The sequence below is a fragment of the Takifugu flavidus genome, chromosome 6 (genome assembly GCF_003711565.1).
Source record: "Takifugu flavidus isolate HTHZ2018 chromosome 6, ASM371156v2, whole genome shotgun sequence".
NCBI classification, from domain to species: domain Eukaryota; kingdom Metazoa; phylum Chordata; class Actinopteri; order Tetraodontiformes; family Tetraodontidae; genus Takifugu; species Takifugu flavidus.
In genome coordinates this window covers 4,353,553-4,371,254 of record NC_079525.1, presented here as the reverse complement: position 1 = coordinate 4,371,254, position 17,702 = coordinate 4,353,553, and the positions used below count along the sequence as shown (strand labels likewise).

The window sequence follows — 17,702 nt, the reverse complement described above, 5'->3', positions numbered from 1 at the left end:
CGCCACTGCACCACGCGATGACGTCGGGTCACGTGACCCAGATGTCAGTCTCCCAGGCAGCAGATGAGACCGTTTGACGAAGATGGCGGACTCGCTGTCGTCAGGTCTGGGAGAGGAAAAGGAGAAGGAGAAAGAGGACAGCGAGTGGGACAAGAAGTCCGACAGAGTGAGGAACAACACGGGGAAATACGGATTCACGGAGTCGCTGAGGTTCAGCGATAAAAATGGCGACAGTAAGGACAAGAAACGCAACCTGTCAGGTGGGAGCTAGCTTCGGTATTACAGAAACACCCAGTTTGACAGATTTAGCTAGCAGATACTCCACGGTGGTTCCATTCTACCCGTTTGTATTGAATTTTCAGCCACATAATTGCGTCGTGTGCTCGGTTATCTGTTCTAGCAAGGTTCCCCGAGCGCGTTTGCTAGTTTGCGATGCAAGATGCAACTAGCGCCTATTGTAACAGCCTCTGTTTACTAAACACCGAGCTAAAAGACCAATATTTGGAGAAAGATTGTCGTTATTTAGGATTGTCTCCACTGTTTCATGGAATAACGCACTTTCTCCTAATGCTGTGGCGTTTCTTGCCAAAGGTGTGTTTGCAGTGTTTTCACTAAGGGGGGCTCCCACACGCACGCCAAAAGTCCATGGACGCGCATGGCCATACAATTTTGTGCGCTTCTGGTTTGTTCCGTGCGTTGGATGTCCCTGCTAATTTGCACGGTTTTAAAAGGGCGCAACCCTTTCATTTAAAGGCAACATTCCAACAGGTGAATTCTTTCTGGACCAGTAACATGGAGATAAGTCCCTGGTATCCTGATCGTCCACATACCATTTCATACCAGCAAGGGACAATGGTTAAATAAGTATTAAAAAATGTGACCAGTTGTCCTTTGGAAAGGGCTCCGACACTGCAGTCTGCAAGTACAACTGCTTTCTCGCTGTTTTTCTCGTGTTGACACCAGTGTGCAGGCAAATTATAGTTATTTTGCAGAGAATAGAATCTGCAATCATATTTCAGTATGTGCAAAGCATTTTTATGGCTTCCACTTGTGTGGGGATGAGCGGTGTCAAAGTTCAAGGCAAAATTGTTTCGAAATAGAGCATTCAGGTTATGTGCTTCCAGCGTGAGAAGGTACCTGCTGGGACTCTGCGGCAGCATTGTGGTCTAAAAACAATGTGGAAATGTGCAATTTGAACGCATCAAAAGAGCTCCTGACAGGGCAGGAGGTTGTTGTGGTTTGACATGATGGAAAGTGGAACATACATCAAAGGTCCATAAATATTTGATCAGTGTCATTCACATTTACACTTTTAATAAGTCATTCTGGGGTTGTTGATGCCAGCACCTGTGTGTTTCTGGAAACACAAGATGTTTATGTTTAGTGTCTGGTCTCTGTTTGCTGCTGTAGATCTTTCTCTGTTCCGATTCATAACTACTGAACTCACCAGAGGCTACTTCCTGGAGCACAATGAGGCCAAATACACAGAGCGCAGGGAAAGGGTCTACACTTGCCTCCGGATCCCCAAGGAGCTCGAGAAGGTAAATATAAAAACACATTTTTTACAATTACACAGGAATGTGTATTAATGCTCTGCTGTTTTCTTGTTAGCTGATGACATTTGGCTTCTTCCTGTGTTTGGATGCCTTCCTCTATGTGTTCACCCTGCTTCCCCTCAGGGTGATTCTGGCACTTTTGCGGCTTCTCACGCTGCCCTGTTGTGGCTTCAGGTAAAGCTTAGTTTAAGACGTGAAAAAAATCCCAATGTTTGCTTATCATTCCCATTGAATAGTTTATTTTAGAGAAAAAGCGTTCATTTATTGGATAGCTGTTCCTGGTGTGCAGATGTTGTCTCTGGTCCCTGATTGGTGTAAATTTAGCAACAATAAGTAGGAAGTCCTCAAATTTGATGAATAATTTGCAAGCTGAATTGAGGCTGCACTGCCGTTCTTGGCCTCTAGGGGACTGTAGAGCGCTACCTGATTTTCACATGCTCTGTTGTTTTCATCCTCATTAACAAACACGTGTCGTTGCATTAGTGGCTCCCGTCTGCTCCAGCCTGCCCAGGTGTGTGATGTGCTCAAAGGTTTTATCATGGTGCTGTGCTACTCTATGATGAGCTACGTGGATTACTCCATGATGTACCACCTGATCAGGGGACAGTCTGTCATCAAACTGTACATCATATACAACATGTTGGAGGTACAGCCAGACCATACCTGCAAGTGTGCCTCAGCTCATCACAGCGGCTCATCCTGCCCCCATTGTGTTGTCAGGTGGCAGACCGCCTGTTCTCCTCTTTCGGTCAGGACATACTGGACGCTCTGTACTGGACCGCCACAGAACCAAAAGAGAAGAAGAGAGCACACATCGGCGTGATTCCTCACTTTTTCATGGCGGTGCTTTATGTTTGTATCCTCACCGACAAACCGTTTAATGCTCGGGTCAGACTGCCTTTGATGTTCATCGGTACATTGTTATAACAAGCTGTTATGACACCTTCTCAGTCCTCAGTCTAGCTATGTCCTTAGCGTGCATTTCCTGCAGTTCTCCACGCCATCCTCATTATGGTTCAGGCCACCACTCTCAACGTAGCCTTCAACTCCCACAACAAGTCCCTGCTCACCATCATGATGTCAAACAACGTGAGTCCAGCTCGCACAGACACGCCGGTGTCACCGTGGCTGCAGCTTTGTTTACTTTGCCTGTTTTACTTTGCTTTTTGCAGTTTGTGGAGATTAAGGGAAGCGTGTTCAAGAAGTTTGAGAAGAACAACCTGTTCCAGATGTCAAACAGCGGTGAGTGAGGCTACCCGGCGCGGTGTTTAAAGTTGGCCTTTGAACTCGCCGATTTAGTAAAAGACACATTTATGAAATGGAGTGGAGTCACGGGGAGAAGAAAGTAGGTTAATCCAGGATTGATTCGTTTTGTTCCCCGCAGACATCAAAGAGAGGTTCACCAACTGCATCCTCCTGCTCATTGTGTGTCTCCGAAACATGGAGCAGTTTTCATGGAACGCCGGTAACGATGCGAGTAAATGTTCACGGCTTATGTCGAAGGTGGCATTGAGAGTGACCTACTATGACCTATTTGATATGTTCAGACCATCTGTGGGTGCTGTTTCCTGACGTCGTCATGGTGCTGGCCTCAGAGGTCACCGTGGATGTTGTCAAACACGCCTTCATCACCAAGTTCAACGACATCAGTGCTGATGTGAGTTCGCCGCCGATAAGCATCGGGGCCGGTTTAATCCAGCGGACAAATTGCCCTTGGATCTAAAGTTACACAAAATATGCCCGATGGACAAATCTTGTCTTTTTATTACGCAACAAAACCAACTCAGCACGGAGGGATTGACCCCTCTAGCTCCAATCTGTCAAACAAGCGCTCACAAACCTTACACACCGAGTGACGGTGGCTCTAAAATTCCCTTTTTATCACCATTGTGATCAAAATTCAGTCGGGCCGGTGTCACGCAGAGACGTTTTCACTGTCTGACGATTCTGACACGTCTCACCGATGTGTTTGTGTCCAGGTATACGGGGAATACAAGGCCAGCCTGGCCTTTGACCTGGTCAGCAGCCGACAGAAAAACGTAAGTGAAACTGTGCTTCAAACACACCCCGTCTCTCCACGGACGGCCTCTACAGGATAAACTACGTCGTTTTGACAGTCAGGATAAAAACTGCATGCGCTGACATCCTCTTTTTCTGATATATTCTGACTTTAATTGACTATATTAGGTCTAAAATATCACTTGGAGAGTTAGAAACATGACTTCATTTGAATACCATCTTCAGGCTTACACGGACTACAGTGACTCGGTATCCAGAAGAATGGGCTTCATCCCTCTTCCTTTAGCACTGCTGGTCAGTCACTCTTCATGGGAATTTCTACTGATATGGTCCACATTCTAATGTTGTCTTGGTTCGCTCTTGTGTTTACTCCTCCTTCAGTTGATCAGAGTAGTCAGCAGCTCAGTGAAGATCCAGGGTTCACTCTCCTTTATGTGTGTGCTGCTCTTTTATCTGGGGTAAATCCTTTTATTTCCCATCAAATCTACATTGTCTGCAGTTTCTGCGGTCCAGTTTCTTCATGTTTGTGTGTTTGGGAGCAGGATGATCACTCTGAAGGTGCTCAACAGTATCGTGCTGCTGGGGACCTCTTGTATATTCGTCAAAGAGGCCAAAATGGAGGAAAAGCTTTTTGACCCTCCACCCTCTGCCGTCTCCAGCCGTGTAAATTCCAAAGCGAACCGTACAAAAATCGTCCACACAGCACCACAGAAAGGTAGGGAGGCGCTAATCTGTATTCCTAAATAGCTGCACGTGACGAAGGACGTATGGACGTTGTCATTGATCGTCCCTCACTGTCTCTCTGCAGAAGCCACGAGTGAAGAAGAAGGATTGCCAGACAACACTGAGGCCGCCAACTTGGTCCAGAGCTCCGCCTCTGCTCTCCCCAAGATTGACTCGGACACCTTCCTGACGACGCCGGATGAGGACGAGGAAAAAATAATCATCATCAACACGGGACAGGACGGAGACGGCCTAGAACCGAGAAGACCCAAGAAAGATTTGCTGGAAATAGACCGCTTCACTATCTGTGGCAACAGAATAGACTGAGAGCCATCTAAAAATAGCCAGTCAGCGTCCTGACAAAGCAGCAATGTTCAGGGATCAGACACGGGTCCAGTGGACGGGTACTTTGTCCCGCCGACCCATGGAATATTTATTTATTTATTAGTGACACAAGCAGCCATGGCATAAAGCTGTTACTAAAGAGCATCAGAGGTCACTTCAGATGTTTCCGTCTGGTCCTGTCAGTGCCCCGTGACCCGGGCAGCGTCGGCAATGGCGGCGGGGGGAAACTGGCACGAGCAGCTGCGGTGGAGCAAGAGTTTAAAAAACCAACAACAACAACAAAAAAAACCAGCGGGGACTGTGCGAGTTGGAGTTCTAAAGCACAATCACACGTACAGGACAGCCCGGAGTCGTTTCGAGGAAGAACAAACGGCAGAAGTTCTTTTCTAACCGTGTTTTCAATTTGAAACTCCGTCAAAAAAGTGCATTTCTAAGAGCATTATTTTATTTTTATTTTTTTTCTAAAATCGTCCAGGTCCAACTGCAGGATGAAGACCCAGTCTTCTAAAAGTCATTTTGATGTCGCCGTTTTGAAAAGGTTTCTTACAGATGAGCCCAGATGTTCACATGGGGACTCCAGGTAGTCGCCGCCGCACACGTGCGCAGAAAAATCCCAGATGCGAAAACCGAACCGCGTCCGGTCTGGCACGGCTCAGTCCACGCGCCGATGGTTCCGTCTGAGCTCCTACTGAACCTTTAATGTTGTGCAATTTACGATGACATCGAAGCACTGAGTTGAACGGTACCTGATATTAGAGGCGGAGATGTTTTGAAGTGGATTTCAGAGGAGAGTGCCGGAGTTTTATTTTCCTGGTGCTTCGCCGTTAAAGCATGTACCCCACAAATAATTGTGTTTTAGCATAAGATCACTGTGTTGTTGTGAGCTCAAGTCAACAGTGTGCGTGTGTGTGAGAGAGAGTGTGAGTTTTCCAGTTGTTTCTAATGATTATTTTCATGACAAGAATCCCATTAAAGGCTGTTTTTAAAGGTCGTGGAAGCTCCAGATGTAACAGAAATGGAGCATTTTCTAAAGTTGTGTCAATGAGCCGAATGGTGGGTGCAGGAAAATGGAATATCTGCTCATTTTTAAACGATCTAAACCGAAAGCGTTTTTATTTTTATATATTTCTTTGCTATTATTTATATATCGAAGGTGCCAGGATGCTCTCAGAGCGCTGCTGAGGTACCCCTGAGCAAGGTCCCGAATCCCCAAATGCTCATATAGGGCCCCTGCAGGGGAACTGCGTGTTGGCCCATATGCAGCTGGGACAGACTCCAGCACCCCCGCATGACCCCAAAAGATATAAAGCTGTCAAGGTGGAAAAAATATATATACTGTAAACATTTTATTTTCACATAATTATGTGGCCCTAAAACTAATAAAAAAGGTTTGATATTTACTGGTCATTCCACAAAAATCCCCCAGACAAATCTATTTCTTAAGAGTTTTTTTGAAGACGTCCATTTTTCCATGAATGCATCAGGTGTGTGTGTGTGTGTGTGAGAGACACAGGTGGATGATTTGCAGTGCATCAGTGTACCAAAGCACATGTGCAAGGTTTGGATATGTTCTTTATTTTTCATGTACAGCCAGCATCATTCATCCACGTGGTCGAAGGAGAATAAAACACAGATTTTGTAAAGTAACGCCTGCCTGTGTGATGTGACTTGAACAAGAATCAGTGAAGAGAGTCCAGACTTAGACAGACGGATGTGAACTTTGGAGTTTTAGCTTAAACTGGCCAACTTGGCTCACATTAACACTGAGACACCTGCTGCTGTAGGGCCCTCACCTGGTTCACACCAAAAACCTCTAAGAAACTTATAACAACAATAATATTATTGCATCCTATTCAGAGAAATATGACAAAAAAACAACAGAATTACAATTTATTTCTTTTTCTTCATTTACCCGCAAGGAGAAAGAGAGAGAGACGTTGAGAGAAAGAGAGAGAGAGACCTCGACAGGTGATTGGCCAGCGCGGTCTCGCGCCTGCTAAAGTTTAAGCGGGAGCGCGCATCCCCGGTCCTGACGCGCGCGCCAGATTAAGCGGCGTCCGCCGGCGAGAGCGAAGGCATCGGAAGGTGTCCTCTGAGATGTCCGTCATGAGTCTGGAGCCACAAAACTCGGTTCCTGAGAGCTGCCAGAGCCCCGGGTGTTGATGGTGACGGTGGAGGCCGCCCTTCGGTCGACCGCGGCGGACTTTTGGATACTAAATCACCGAGAGGAACAGGTGTCGCCCCCCCTCATCCCTCCTCTCCTCCCCATCTCTCCATAGACGGCCTCGGGACTTCCTTTGACTTTTATTTCTTCCTCCTACGACACTGGACTTTCTGAGCCATGTTGTGGGCCAGGTGGCTCGTCCTGCTGCTCTGCTGGGGGGCCACTAGCGGCGAGCAGCCGGAGGACGAGAGGAGTGCGCTCCCGGCTGAGGGCCAGCCGGACCCCCGCAGACAGCGGTCCCCTCCGCCGGTGGAACCTTTGGACTTCGGCTTTGTCCCCGCGGCGGTTTATGACACCCACGCCTACTACGAGCCGGGGCCCATCGGGCTCCTCTTCCACGTAGTCCACGCTTTCCTCTACGTTGTCCAGCCGAACCCCTTCCCCAAAGGTGAGACTGTGGGCCTACACCTGTGGTCCTTTGTCCCCCATTATCGCCCCTGTATTTCCTGCAACTTTTTACACATTTTACATGTAATTATGTTTAAATGTGTCATTTCTTCAACATCACATACTGAGAGTTGAGTGGAGGGATGATGGTGTCACATTTTAAAAGAATCTACATTCATTGTCTCCAACAATTTATTCACTTTAATCATCATCATTGTTAGCCAATTGCTAAATATGGGAGCAGGCATTGATCATATTTGCCCGTTGGGCCTTTAAATCAGCAGATTGCCCGGATCCATAGCTCATGTAGGTTAGTGATCCCCTGACTTGATTTCTGGTCATCTCTCCACCATCCCTGCAGACCAAGTCCACCTATTGGCGAGTCCCGCAACCAACCACCTCAAAGCGCTTTGCTAGTGGCCACGTCGGAGGATGACACAATGAAATAGGATTGCCGGGTTTAAGTTGCTGCCATTTTGGTGTCCAGGGTTAGAGCTGCTGGCTGGGTAATCAATTAGCAGATCACCGATTAGAGGGAGGCTTTCTCAGTCACCTGCATCACCGTGTAATACCTTAATCCATCGCACCATATGCTGCTCCTGCATACTAACGCCATATGATTCATCGTCACACACATCCCCATAGAGACCACCAGGCTGTCACATCACACTCCGCTGCCTCTCCTCTGCATCGAACCTCCAGACCTGGAGGTTACGTGTCGCCGCCTTATTTAAGAGGATAAAGGTTGATCGGCGGGGGGATGATGCTGACAGATTCCAGCCATAAATAACCACAGTCGAGCAAAACGCACCTGTGATTGTTCCAGGAAAGGCAGCGCGTGTGGAGAGATGAGGAGTCGGGTTCAGATGTGAGGGCAGATAAAGGCGCAGTGTTTTAATCCATAAAAAGATGCAAACAGATCAAAGAGCCAGTCCCATCCAAAAAGGGATCTTGATTTTTGTGAATGAACCATGTGTGTGATGGACAGGTGAGTGCTCCAGGGTGCAGCCTCCATCACTCCAAGTGACCCTACAGTCAATGTACCCCCCCTCCCCCCACCCAGTGTGAAAGTAGCTGGGTTTGGGATTTTTCCTGAGTAAGGAGGCAGTGTCTTATTTCTCTGATGCGGAATAGATTAGGGGATTAGCATCCAGAGGGCTGATGCTAGCATTGCGCAGCTAGCACTGGCACAGATGGCAGCGTCACACACAAACACACATGTGCAAGCGCACGTGCCCTAAAGTGGGTCAGGGCAACGGTATTTGGGTTTTTTCTAGGGTTGGTGGTGGGTGAGTTTTGATAGTAATCTTATTTCTATGTGTTTGTAGTAAATTAGCCGCGTTTGGGTTTGAGGACGGGGTTGCCTCACCTCCTTTCTGCATTATGTCCCTCAAAGGGTGCATCTAATGAAGCGTCTTAGGACAAACTAAAAGCAATACCACTTAATCCTCTTAGTTGTTTTGCTTCAAATCGCTGGGTAACTTTCTTTAGCCCCCACCGACGAGGACCTCCATGGCCTACAGTGTCACTGTGCAACACCGAGGAAGAAAATATGGAAAATTTCACTCCGTCTGAGCTCCAATAGCACCTCCACTCTTCCAGGAAGATTTATCAGTTGGACCTTAGCAACACTTCAATCTGTAGTTGTATCAAAAATGGACACTTTGGGCCTCAGGACAGAAAGAAGTTAATTAAATCCAGCAATACTTATGCGCTACCATCCTGTGTTTAAGGTCATCTTATAGCAGATTACCACATTTTATGCAACGCTTAGTGTATTTTCGACAACTTAGTTTATTTAAGTAATGATTTAAGGCTTCATATAATCTAATCTGAAACCTCCCCATCCCGGAGGATTACCCCGTACCTGACCAGAACTCGAACGGCTGCGACAACTGTTTTTGTTGTTGTCTTTATTCTAAATGAACGCAGAGCTAAAGATGGTTGTTGGGTTGCGTAAGGTGAGCTTTGTCCACCCGCTGGCGATAATCTGTCAGGTCAGCGTGGCGGATTGTGCCAGCCTATATTTACGCGTCGCAGTAAGAGGGTTGCAGTTGTGGACTTAGCACATAATAACACCTATATCCCGTTATACAGCAACGTTGTTTAATAGTTCTACTGACACATTCCCTCATGTTGCTCGGTGCTCAGTCAGAATCTAAGAGCATTTTACCCCCCCCCCCCTCCCTCATTTAGAGGAAGTATCTGTTATACTGGGTCACTGAACTAAGCCCTCCAAGCTTATCTGCCCTCTCTGGCTAATGCTAACTAAGTAGCGGAGCAAGAGCAGGTGGCACCGGTGCAGTTCAGGTGTGGTCAAGCGATGTGGCGTAAACAGGGGTGTTTTCAGCCGGCGTGATGGGTCGAGTCTCCTCAGGTCCAATGGGTTTAAGAAAACAAGAGAAAACAAAGATACAGGAGTGGAAAGGAAGATGATGGAGAGTGGATTATCCGGTCACAACAGATCACTGGACCTCAGTTCCCTTTCCTCTCCAGGGGGACTAATCCTGCAACTCAAAGTCAGCAAGAAACAATCAATACATGTTCAAAGCCTGTCTGAACGCACGTTCAATTAGACTCTTAATTCATCATTTTAATCTGACATTTTAAAACGAAGAGTCCAGAACTAGTTTATCTTAAGACGCTTGACATGTTTTTCTCCCTCAGGTTAAAGTCAGCAGGTGTGTGAGCATAAGACAATAGTTACACACATCGACTTTGTGTTTGTGTGTGTGTGTGTGTGTGTGTGTGTGTGTGTGTGAGAGGAAGCAAGGGATCTCCATGTTATCTGTCCTCCATCATGAGATGGAGGACACCTGATCTCTGACCACAGTTAGACATAAAAAGTGTCGTTTGTTTCATCTTGTGCACGGGGGCAACACTCAGCGATGAAGTCGGCTTTTCCTTTTCTCAACCTGGTGTGCGCGTTCCCACAGTTTCCAGTTAGTCAACCAGTTAACCTGGTCATTTAACAGCCAGGAGCAGTACAACCACAGATGTGACACATTCAAATTTAGCAGACTAGAAAATAGTAAATGCAGTTTTGTCTGTCTGTCTCTGTGTGTGTGTGTGTGTGTGTGTGTGTGTGTGTGTGTGTGTGTGTGTGTGTGTGTTTACCTGCTGGGTAGCAACCTGTCACCTTCCAGGTAGGCTTAGGGCCGTCTGACCCAAATATAAACCGACTTCAGTGTAGATAAACAGGTTTTTAGTCCCGGAAGTGGAAATCTGCCAGCATAATCTGTGTTTTCTGCTCACAACCACGTAAATGGATTTATCTTTGTCCGTCGTAAAAGTGATAAGATTTCCCGTGCAGATTAAAAATGTGGTTTCTCCCCCCCAGACATGATCGTTAAAGTCATTCAGCAGAACATGGGAGGAATCAAAATAGAAGAATGGAGGAAGGTACGTGGAGTTCTGGAGCTACAATCAAATCATAGCTGGATGGTTTTAGCGACCTTTGACCCTTGGTTTCCCCTCCTAATCTGAGCTTGTTTCTTTTTTTTTTCCTGCCTGCAGCCGGAAAATGTGGTCCTGTTACTGCAGGTAACTCTGACATAAAACATGACAGGAAAAAGAATCAAAAAAACCAAACAATGTGTTAGAATCGCTCACCAGTGACCCTGCGCTCACCCTCTTTCCTGCAGTGGGTCTACTACGAAGTGGGATTCCTCATATGCACGACGGTCGGCGTCCTGCTCCTGGTCGTCATGCCCATCATCGGCGCGTGTTTCTGCGTGTGTCGGTGCTGCGAGAACTGCGGCGGCGAGATGCACCAGAGACAGAGGAAGAACGCCGACTGCCAAAGAGGGTTCTTCACCGCCTCGCTCATCGCCACGTCGGTCCTAATCATGTGAGTCACGTTAAAACATCTCTTACACGTGGGCTTTGACATCCTCAACCCTCGTGTCCCCAAAAATGCCCTCAATGTGGGCACACATGTAGCATGTAAATGGGCCTCTGGCGCCCTCTGCTGGCCGATCTTGGTACCCCTAACTGCTCGTGTCTGCCTTTCAGTGTGGGGGTCGTCATCGCCTACGCTGCCAATCACAACATGAGCCTGCACGTCAAGAGCACGCGGCGGTTGATCAACACCAATATCAGAGACCTGAAGACATTCGCTAACAACACACCCTCGGTATGCCAGGGCGTCCCAGGCACCGTCCAACAGGACTTACAGGACAAAAAATGCTCTGATGTGGTCTGTGTGTTTCTGATCTGTGTGTCCTCTGCAGCAAATCGACTACCTGATGGGTCAGTACATCACAGCCAAGAACAAAGTTCTGTCAGAGCTCGACAGTAAGATAAACCTGAACCGTGTGTTTGTCTGATATCTGCCTCTTTGTGTGTTTAACTGCATCTTATCGCTGGTGTCATCAGACCTCCCTGTTTGCTCTTTTGCTAACAGATATTGGACCTTTGCTGGGCGGGCGGATCCACAGTCAGCTGGAAAAGGAAGTGGTTCCGTCCCTGGACGGTGCACTGCGTATGGCAGGAGGTAACATGAGCACAACTCCTTTAGCTTTCACTGTTTTGAACCTTTTATCTCCTTTTAACGCCCTCAAATTTCCTTCATTGTAGCAAAAATTGAGAATGCCATCAAAGGTAATTAGCCTGATCCAGAACGTGCATTTCAGTGGTTGTGATTTGGTGTCGGTGCTATAGCCCCAGACCCCGAGTCAGTCAACCTGTGGACGTGGTGCCAGTGTGTCGTCAGTGTGGTCGCTGTTATTCGGAGTGTTCAGTTGCGGTGAAGCTGTGAATTTGCAGCAGTTTGACCAGAATGGCGCTGCGTTTCAGCCATGCGGGAGACCAAGGAGGCCCTGGAGAACGTCAGCTCCGCCCTGGAGGTCCTTCAGGAGGCGACGGGGAGGCTTAAAGCCAGTCTGTCCGACGAACGAGCCTCGCTGTCCAACACCCTGTCGGACCCCGCCTGCACCAACGGCGCCGTGTCCCACACTTGTAGCTCCGTGCGGGCCACGCTGGCCCAGCTGGGGGCCAATGCCGATTTCTCCCGGGTATCAACTCACTGAAGACTGAGAATTTTTTTAAAAAGATCAGTAATCTTCACCACATTCATCATCTCCTTGTTGGTCTCAGCTTGCAGATGTCAATCAAGCCTTGGCCAACGTCAACGTCATCCTGGGCACCGACCTCAGCAACATCGTTCAGAAGGTGAGTTTCCGTCCGAGCGTCACCTTCGTCGTTGTCTTCATCTTTCCTCCGCACACGTCATCATCTGTTCTTCCAGGGTTACTCGTCCTTCAATGACACACCAAGACTGGTGAAAGAGCAGACTAGGAACATCGTCTCAGGTACCCGAGTGTGTGTGTGTGTGTGTGTGTGTGTGCAGTGTCGCTGATTTGTGCCTTTACAAACTCTGACTTTTTTCCTACCTCCGACCTGCAAACCTGCGCCTGACCCGACCACAGCTCTGCCTCGTAAGAGCCCCTTTTGACCTTTTCCTGTGTGGCTATCACTTTTTCTTTTTTTTTTTGCTCATGCACGTCGCTTCCTGAATGATTGTGCTTCTGCCCGCAGGAGTCAAGAGCATGCTGGATAAAATTGGAACAGAAATCAACAGCTTCGCCAAGATGTTCCCAGTGGAAAGTTCTCTGGCAAACTTCACCACTTTCCTCAATCTGCAGCAGAAAACGGTGGAGTCCTACTATCCTCAGCTTGATCAGATGGATTTCTACAGGTTTGTCTGCCTTCAAGCTCTCTAATGTGGTCTGGATCAGCCAAATCACCTGTGTGTGTGTGTGTGTGTGTGTGTGTGTGTTTGCAGGTGGATCGGCTGTGTGGGGGCGCTCTGCATGGTCGTACTCGTCCTGGCCTTCAACATCCTCGGACTGCTGTGCGGCACCTGTGGTTACGACAGGCAGGCCACGCCCACAACCAGAGGCTGCCTGTCAAACACCGGTGGAAACCTGCTTATGGCGTACGTTACCGTGACTACAGCATGGCCTAGCAGGCAGTGGTTTAGCTCACAGCTGAGGGAGGTTCCTGCGTTTGTTCCTCTTTTAGCGGGGTGGGGTTCTCGTTCATCTTCGCCTGGGTGCTGATGGGCGTCGTAACCACTCTGTTTGTCGTCGGCGGCAACGTGGAGAAGCTGTTGTGCGAGCCGCTGGCTAACCGACAGCTGTTCAAGGTACCGAATGTGGAACTGCGCCTTAATGCGCCGCTTCCTTCTCTCTATGCATTTTGGCCCGGGTCCCATCACAGGACAACGCAGCAACTCTGTGCTCATGAATACACACGTGCGTGTTTGTAGATCATTGACACGCCGTTCCTGGTTCATCCCGCCAAGAAGAACTTCCTTCCCGGAATGCTGTTCCAGAATCCAAACATCGACCTGACTCTGGGAAGCATGTACAGGTGCGACCCGAAGAGACTGTCTGAACTGGAATCTCGTAAAACCTTGCAGTCTGAACCGCTTGTGTTTTCCTTCCAGCGACTGTTACGAGAACAGCGGCCTGTATCACGCCCTGCAGCTGGAGACCATGTTCAACATCAACTCCTTCCTCAACAGAACCGTGGTGAGCCTCCCTTTCTGCTGCTGGTGAACATTTGACCCAGCAGACTGATGATTTGAGCGTGTGTCTGGAACAGTACAACAAGGACCTGGCCAAAGTGTTTGAGAACGTGCAGGTGGACCTGCAGGGCATCTCGCTGCTGGACCAGGCCGGCAGAGACGCGCTCATCAACTTCGCCAACTCTGGAATCGGATATATCGACTACGACTCCTACCTGGCTGAGGTACGTGTGGGCTCTTCCGCTGAACCTGAGCTGGGAGGCGTTTTGGGGATTTTCTCTCCGTGTTCAGTTTGGAAGGTTAAACCTTCTGGGTTGGACGTTCCGGCCTTGTTTTCGCTCTTTCAGTTAAATAAAGGAGTCACTCTCGTGGACCTCCTGACCTTCTCCGCTGACCTGGAGGCTCAAGCCGACCAACTGGTGAGTCGAGGTGGCCACTAAAGCAGCCTTTTCCCATCTCGCAATGCTTCTCACCGTGTCGTTTATTCGCATTTTCATACTGTATCAACGGTGTGCGTAGCCTCGCGGCGCTCTGGAGAACGCCCTGAAAGGACACGCCAGCAGTATCAGACAGATCCACAGAGACCAGGTGCTTCCAATGGAGCGAGAGATGGTAATTACTGACCTCCACAGAGCTAAAACGGTTCCCAACATCCACACAAACACAGCTCAAGACTAAACCGCCACTTCCACACCAATAATTCATAACCAGTTCCTTAATGGCGCTTATTCGCGGTCGATTAAACACTTTACTTCTTTTTTCTTGTGTTTTTTTTATTGGGTGGTTTACAGAAATATATCAGAGCACGGGTAAGCCGCAGTCCATTCATATTGCCGTGTCAGTGTGCGTGTTTGCTGTAGCCGTGTTGTTACCGTGGCGCCGATGCGTTGTTGAGCGTTCCCATTGTGTGGCGTGCGTTTGTTCACAGAGCACCTTGAGCCAGAGCATCAAACAGCTGCAGAGGACGTCCAGCGACCTGCCGGTGAGCAGACGCGCACCTTTAAGAACCTTCCATCCCGCCGTGTGTTGCTCACTCCCACATGACCGGTCTCACCCTTTCAGGTCAAGGTGACGAACATCCTGAGTGCCATCGACGCGGCCGAGTATCTGATCGCTCATAACGCCTCCCATGTGGTAAAACAGGTACGCGGCTACGCAAAGTCACAGCCGTCGAGACGTCTCTGAATCTAAATTGGTCCTCTGTCGTGCACAGGAAACGAGAGGCTACATGCAGAGCTTGGTGGGATACTTCAGACAGTACACACAGTGGGTTAAAAACTCCGTGAGTATGACGCCCCCCGCGCGCTTCAAGAGTCGGCGTTGCTTTCGATGCACATTCATGCTGTCATGCGTGTTTGGACCCTGCAGTTGTCCGGAGAGGTGGCCCCGTGTAAACCCATCAGCAACATGGTGGACAGCATGGAGATCGTCGCCTGCAGCTTCATCATCGACTCAGTGGTAAAGCTCCAGAACGCGCCTGCGTCCTCAGTTTAATATTCCACCAGAAACATAAACCCCCCTTTTTTAGCAGTCGGAGGGAGCGGCAGCGGGTTTGGGGAGGGGGGTGAAGACATCGGGGCAGTGTGTTCTCAGTTACTCAGTGTTTATGCAGCTGCCCCAGGGAGCTCTAACCTTTTCTGTTTAAACCCCAGCTCTATATCAGGCCTCAGAGATACAGATTGATTCTGCGCATTAAGCAGTTCAGATGCAATAATTCTGTGAATTGACCTGTTAAAGTGTCACATTTTGATGAGCGATGCCTGGTTGAGCTGCAAGTGAAGGTCTTTGTCCCACTCGTGTTTTCCAGAACACCTTCTGGTTTGGTCTGGGAGGCTGCTCCATCCTGCTCATCCCCAGTATCATCTTCTCCATCAAGCTGGCCAAGTACTACAGGAGGATGGACACGGAGGACGTCTTTGAGGAGTGAGTCCAAACGCACGCAGACCCACTCTGTCTTTATCCTGGAGAGAAATCAAATTAATGGATCCTTTCTGTCTTCCTTCTGCCATCATTCACATTCCTGGTCTTTGATTCTCCCCTCCTTTCCTCGCTTCCTCCAGTACTTCCTATCCATGGCTCGTTGCACTTTGACCTTTGATCTCGGTCGATCTTTTGCGGGTCTTCCTCCACACAACCAACTTTGCAAATAAAATTTCTATTATTTGTCATTTCCATCTCTTCTTTTGGAACGGATCATTTCATCTTCCCCCTTCTCTGTTTAAACTGGAGTCTTCCCTTTCCCGCCCTCGCTCTTGTGTTGCATTATGGGTGATGTAGGTGAAGCGTGATCTCCGTGGAGTCTGGGACGGGCGCGTCTTTGATCTTGGTCTCGATCGGTGGAGGGATCTGTTTTTTTCTCCCACCTGATTCACTCACTGAAACATTATCTACCCGTTGTTTTACTACCTGAATGATGGTGACACACGTCTGTGCACGTGTAGCTCTCCCTATTCTCTGACCCATTTCTCCCGGGCATCTGCGCCCCCGAGCTCCTCCAACTGCTGACCCAAAGAAGTCGACGAGGTACCAATTATGAATATTTTTTTCCTTCAACCATTATCTTTATTAGACAAACTAACCCTCTGAGAACAGGAAACTGTTTGATAATCACATTTTTTTTAACTTTTTGTTCATCTTCATCCACCAATACTAAAATGCGGGCGCGTCTGAAGGTTTTTTAACGCATGCACGTGTCACATTCATTGTTTTTCTTTGTCTCGGTGTCTTTAGAGTTTCATAAAATAAGTCAATTTTGAGCAATAAATTGATTCAACCTTTCTGTTTCAACAGTGGACAAGAGGGCTGGAACTGAGAGTTTACTCATGGTCAGAGCTCACCCGTGAGGACGTCTCCTCATCTCTCTGGTGTCCCTCAACGCCATTTGACAAGGACCTCAAACACCAGCAGAGTTATTACAGAGTTATAACGCATAGCATTTGACTTCTAGCGTCTCATATTATCATGTAGAAAAGACAACATACTGTACTTACAGTTTTTAAAAGGTGACTCAAATAATTTTTTTTTACACTTTCAATACTTTTGAAAGGTTTATATATTTTTGTTAATATTTTATAAGTACTATAGGATTTTTCTTTGTAGGTATAGCCCCTCTGTTTTATTTATGATATAGCTTGCATCATTCCGATTCTTGTTTGTATTTAAGGAATAATTTGACACTTTGTTGAGAGTTATGAATTTGGTGAGTTTGTGCAAAAGGGAATTAAGCATATATTTGCTTACTGTCAAACTATCGATGCTAAAATAGCGATATGAATTAGAAATAGCTTAGTATGTTAGCATGCTAATTTTCGCCAAACATCCACCATTTATACTTTTTATTAACAAGACAATGACAAGACAACGTGCGGACTTAACAGGCGTTTTTTTAAAATTTATTTCAGAATTTTTGTTCTGTCCAGAACATTTTTTCTCATTTTCAGTCATGAAAATGTTCTCTGACTCTCAACAAAAGAAAATTTATAGTTCCCAAATAATCAATAAGGTAAAGGAAATAAAATACAGGCCATTGTTTTGTCTCAGCTACTTCTTGTCTGGCCAGCTTTGATGACCGCAGGGTTTGTGGCATCTATTTCTTGTTTCTCTGCCATGCTGTGGTAAGAGAAATACATATCCCAGAAGCCTCTGAGGATCGGAGGCCTGACAAACCAAAATAATGCTGGAGTTATCTGTGAGGATGCAAATCTGTGAATAAACATCTCCAACAAGCGTTGACTGTGCTTCTCCTGATTCACTCACAAGCACAAGTACACACACTCGCACGGTGGAGTCGGTGGACAGATAATTAAATATTTTACTAGATTTTACTGGACTCTCCTTCGTCTCCTTAAGCCCCTCTCCCCTGAATAGTCAAAGAACCTCCTATATGAGATTATATAATCTAAAGCAGCGTTTTGGG

At 47.6% G+C, this 17,702-nt stretch overlaps 2 protein-coding genes across 13 annotated transcripts; both read left to right on the top strand.

Annotated features, from left to right (window-relative positions):
• Positions 1 to 59: 59 nt before the first annotated feature.
• On the top strand, positions 60 to 6,290 carry tapt1b (transmembrane anterior posterior transformation 1b). The gene is made up of 14 exons (XM_057034492.1): positions 60 to 260; positions 1,411 to 1,541; positions 1,612 to 1,730; positions 2,040 to 2,202; positions 2,277 to 2,412; positions 2,548 to 2,645; positions 2,729 to 2,798; positions 2,941 to 3,021; positions 3,104 to 3,213; positions 3,536 to 3,595; positions 3,801 to 3,869; positions 3,957 to 4,033; positions 4,118 to 4,290; positions 4,384 to 6,290. The coding sequence occupies exons 1-14, from the start codon at positions 83 to 85 to the stop codon at positions 4,623 to 4,625; spliced, it is 1,707 nt and encodes a 568-aa protein (XP_056890472.1). The 5' UTR covers positions 60 to 82; the 3' UTR covers positions 4,626 to 6,290.
• Positions 6,291 to 6,667: 377 nt separating this feature from the next.
• prom1b (prominin 1 b) lies at positions 6,668 to 17,513 on the top strand. 12 transcript variants are annotated; one of them, XM_057034479.1, is made up of 28 exons: positions 6,668 to 7,255; positions 10,595 to 10,656; positions 10,771 to 10,797; positions 10,899 to 11,104; positions 11,269 to 11,389; positions 11,487 to 11,550; positions 11,660 to 11,749; positions 11,833 to 11,856; positions 12,052 to 12,269; positions 12,352 to 12,426; positions 12,503 to 12,566; positions 12,684 to 12,692; positions 12,793 to 12,952; positions 13,040 to 13,192; positions 13,279 to 13,402; positions 13,526 to 13,629; positions 13,706 to 13,790; positions 13,864 to 14,010; positions 14,134 to 14,205; positions 14,306 to 14,398; positions 14,578 to 14,595; positions 14,715 to 14,768; positions 14,849 to 14,929; positions 15,000 to 15,068; positions 15,155 to 15,244; positions 15,594 to 15,709; positions 16,228 to 16,309; positions 16,577 to 17,513. In XM_057034479.1, exons 1-27 carry the CDS (start codon positions 6,985 to 6,987, stop codon positions 16,289 to 16,291), a joined length of 2,661 nt encoding a protein of 886 aa, XP_056890459.1. In that variant the 5' UTR covers positions 6,668 to 6,984; the 3' UTR covers positions 16,292 to 16,309; positions 16,577 to 17,513. The 12 variants fall into 12 exon arrangements, 11 of the variants coding, with proteins under 11 accessions (XP_056890459.1, XP_056890461.1, XP_056890462.1 ...); XM_057034481.1 differs by lacking the exon at positions 12,684 to 12,692; XM_057034482.1 differs by lacking the exon at positions 14,578 to 14,595.
• Positions 17,514 to 17,702: the final 189 nt, after the last annotated feature.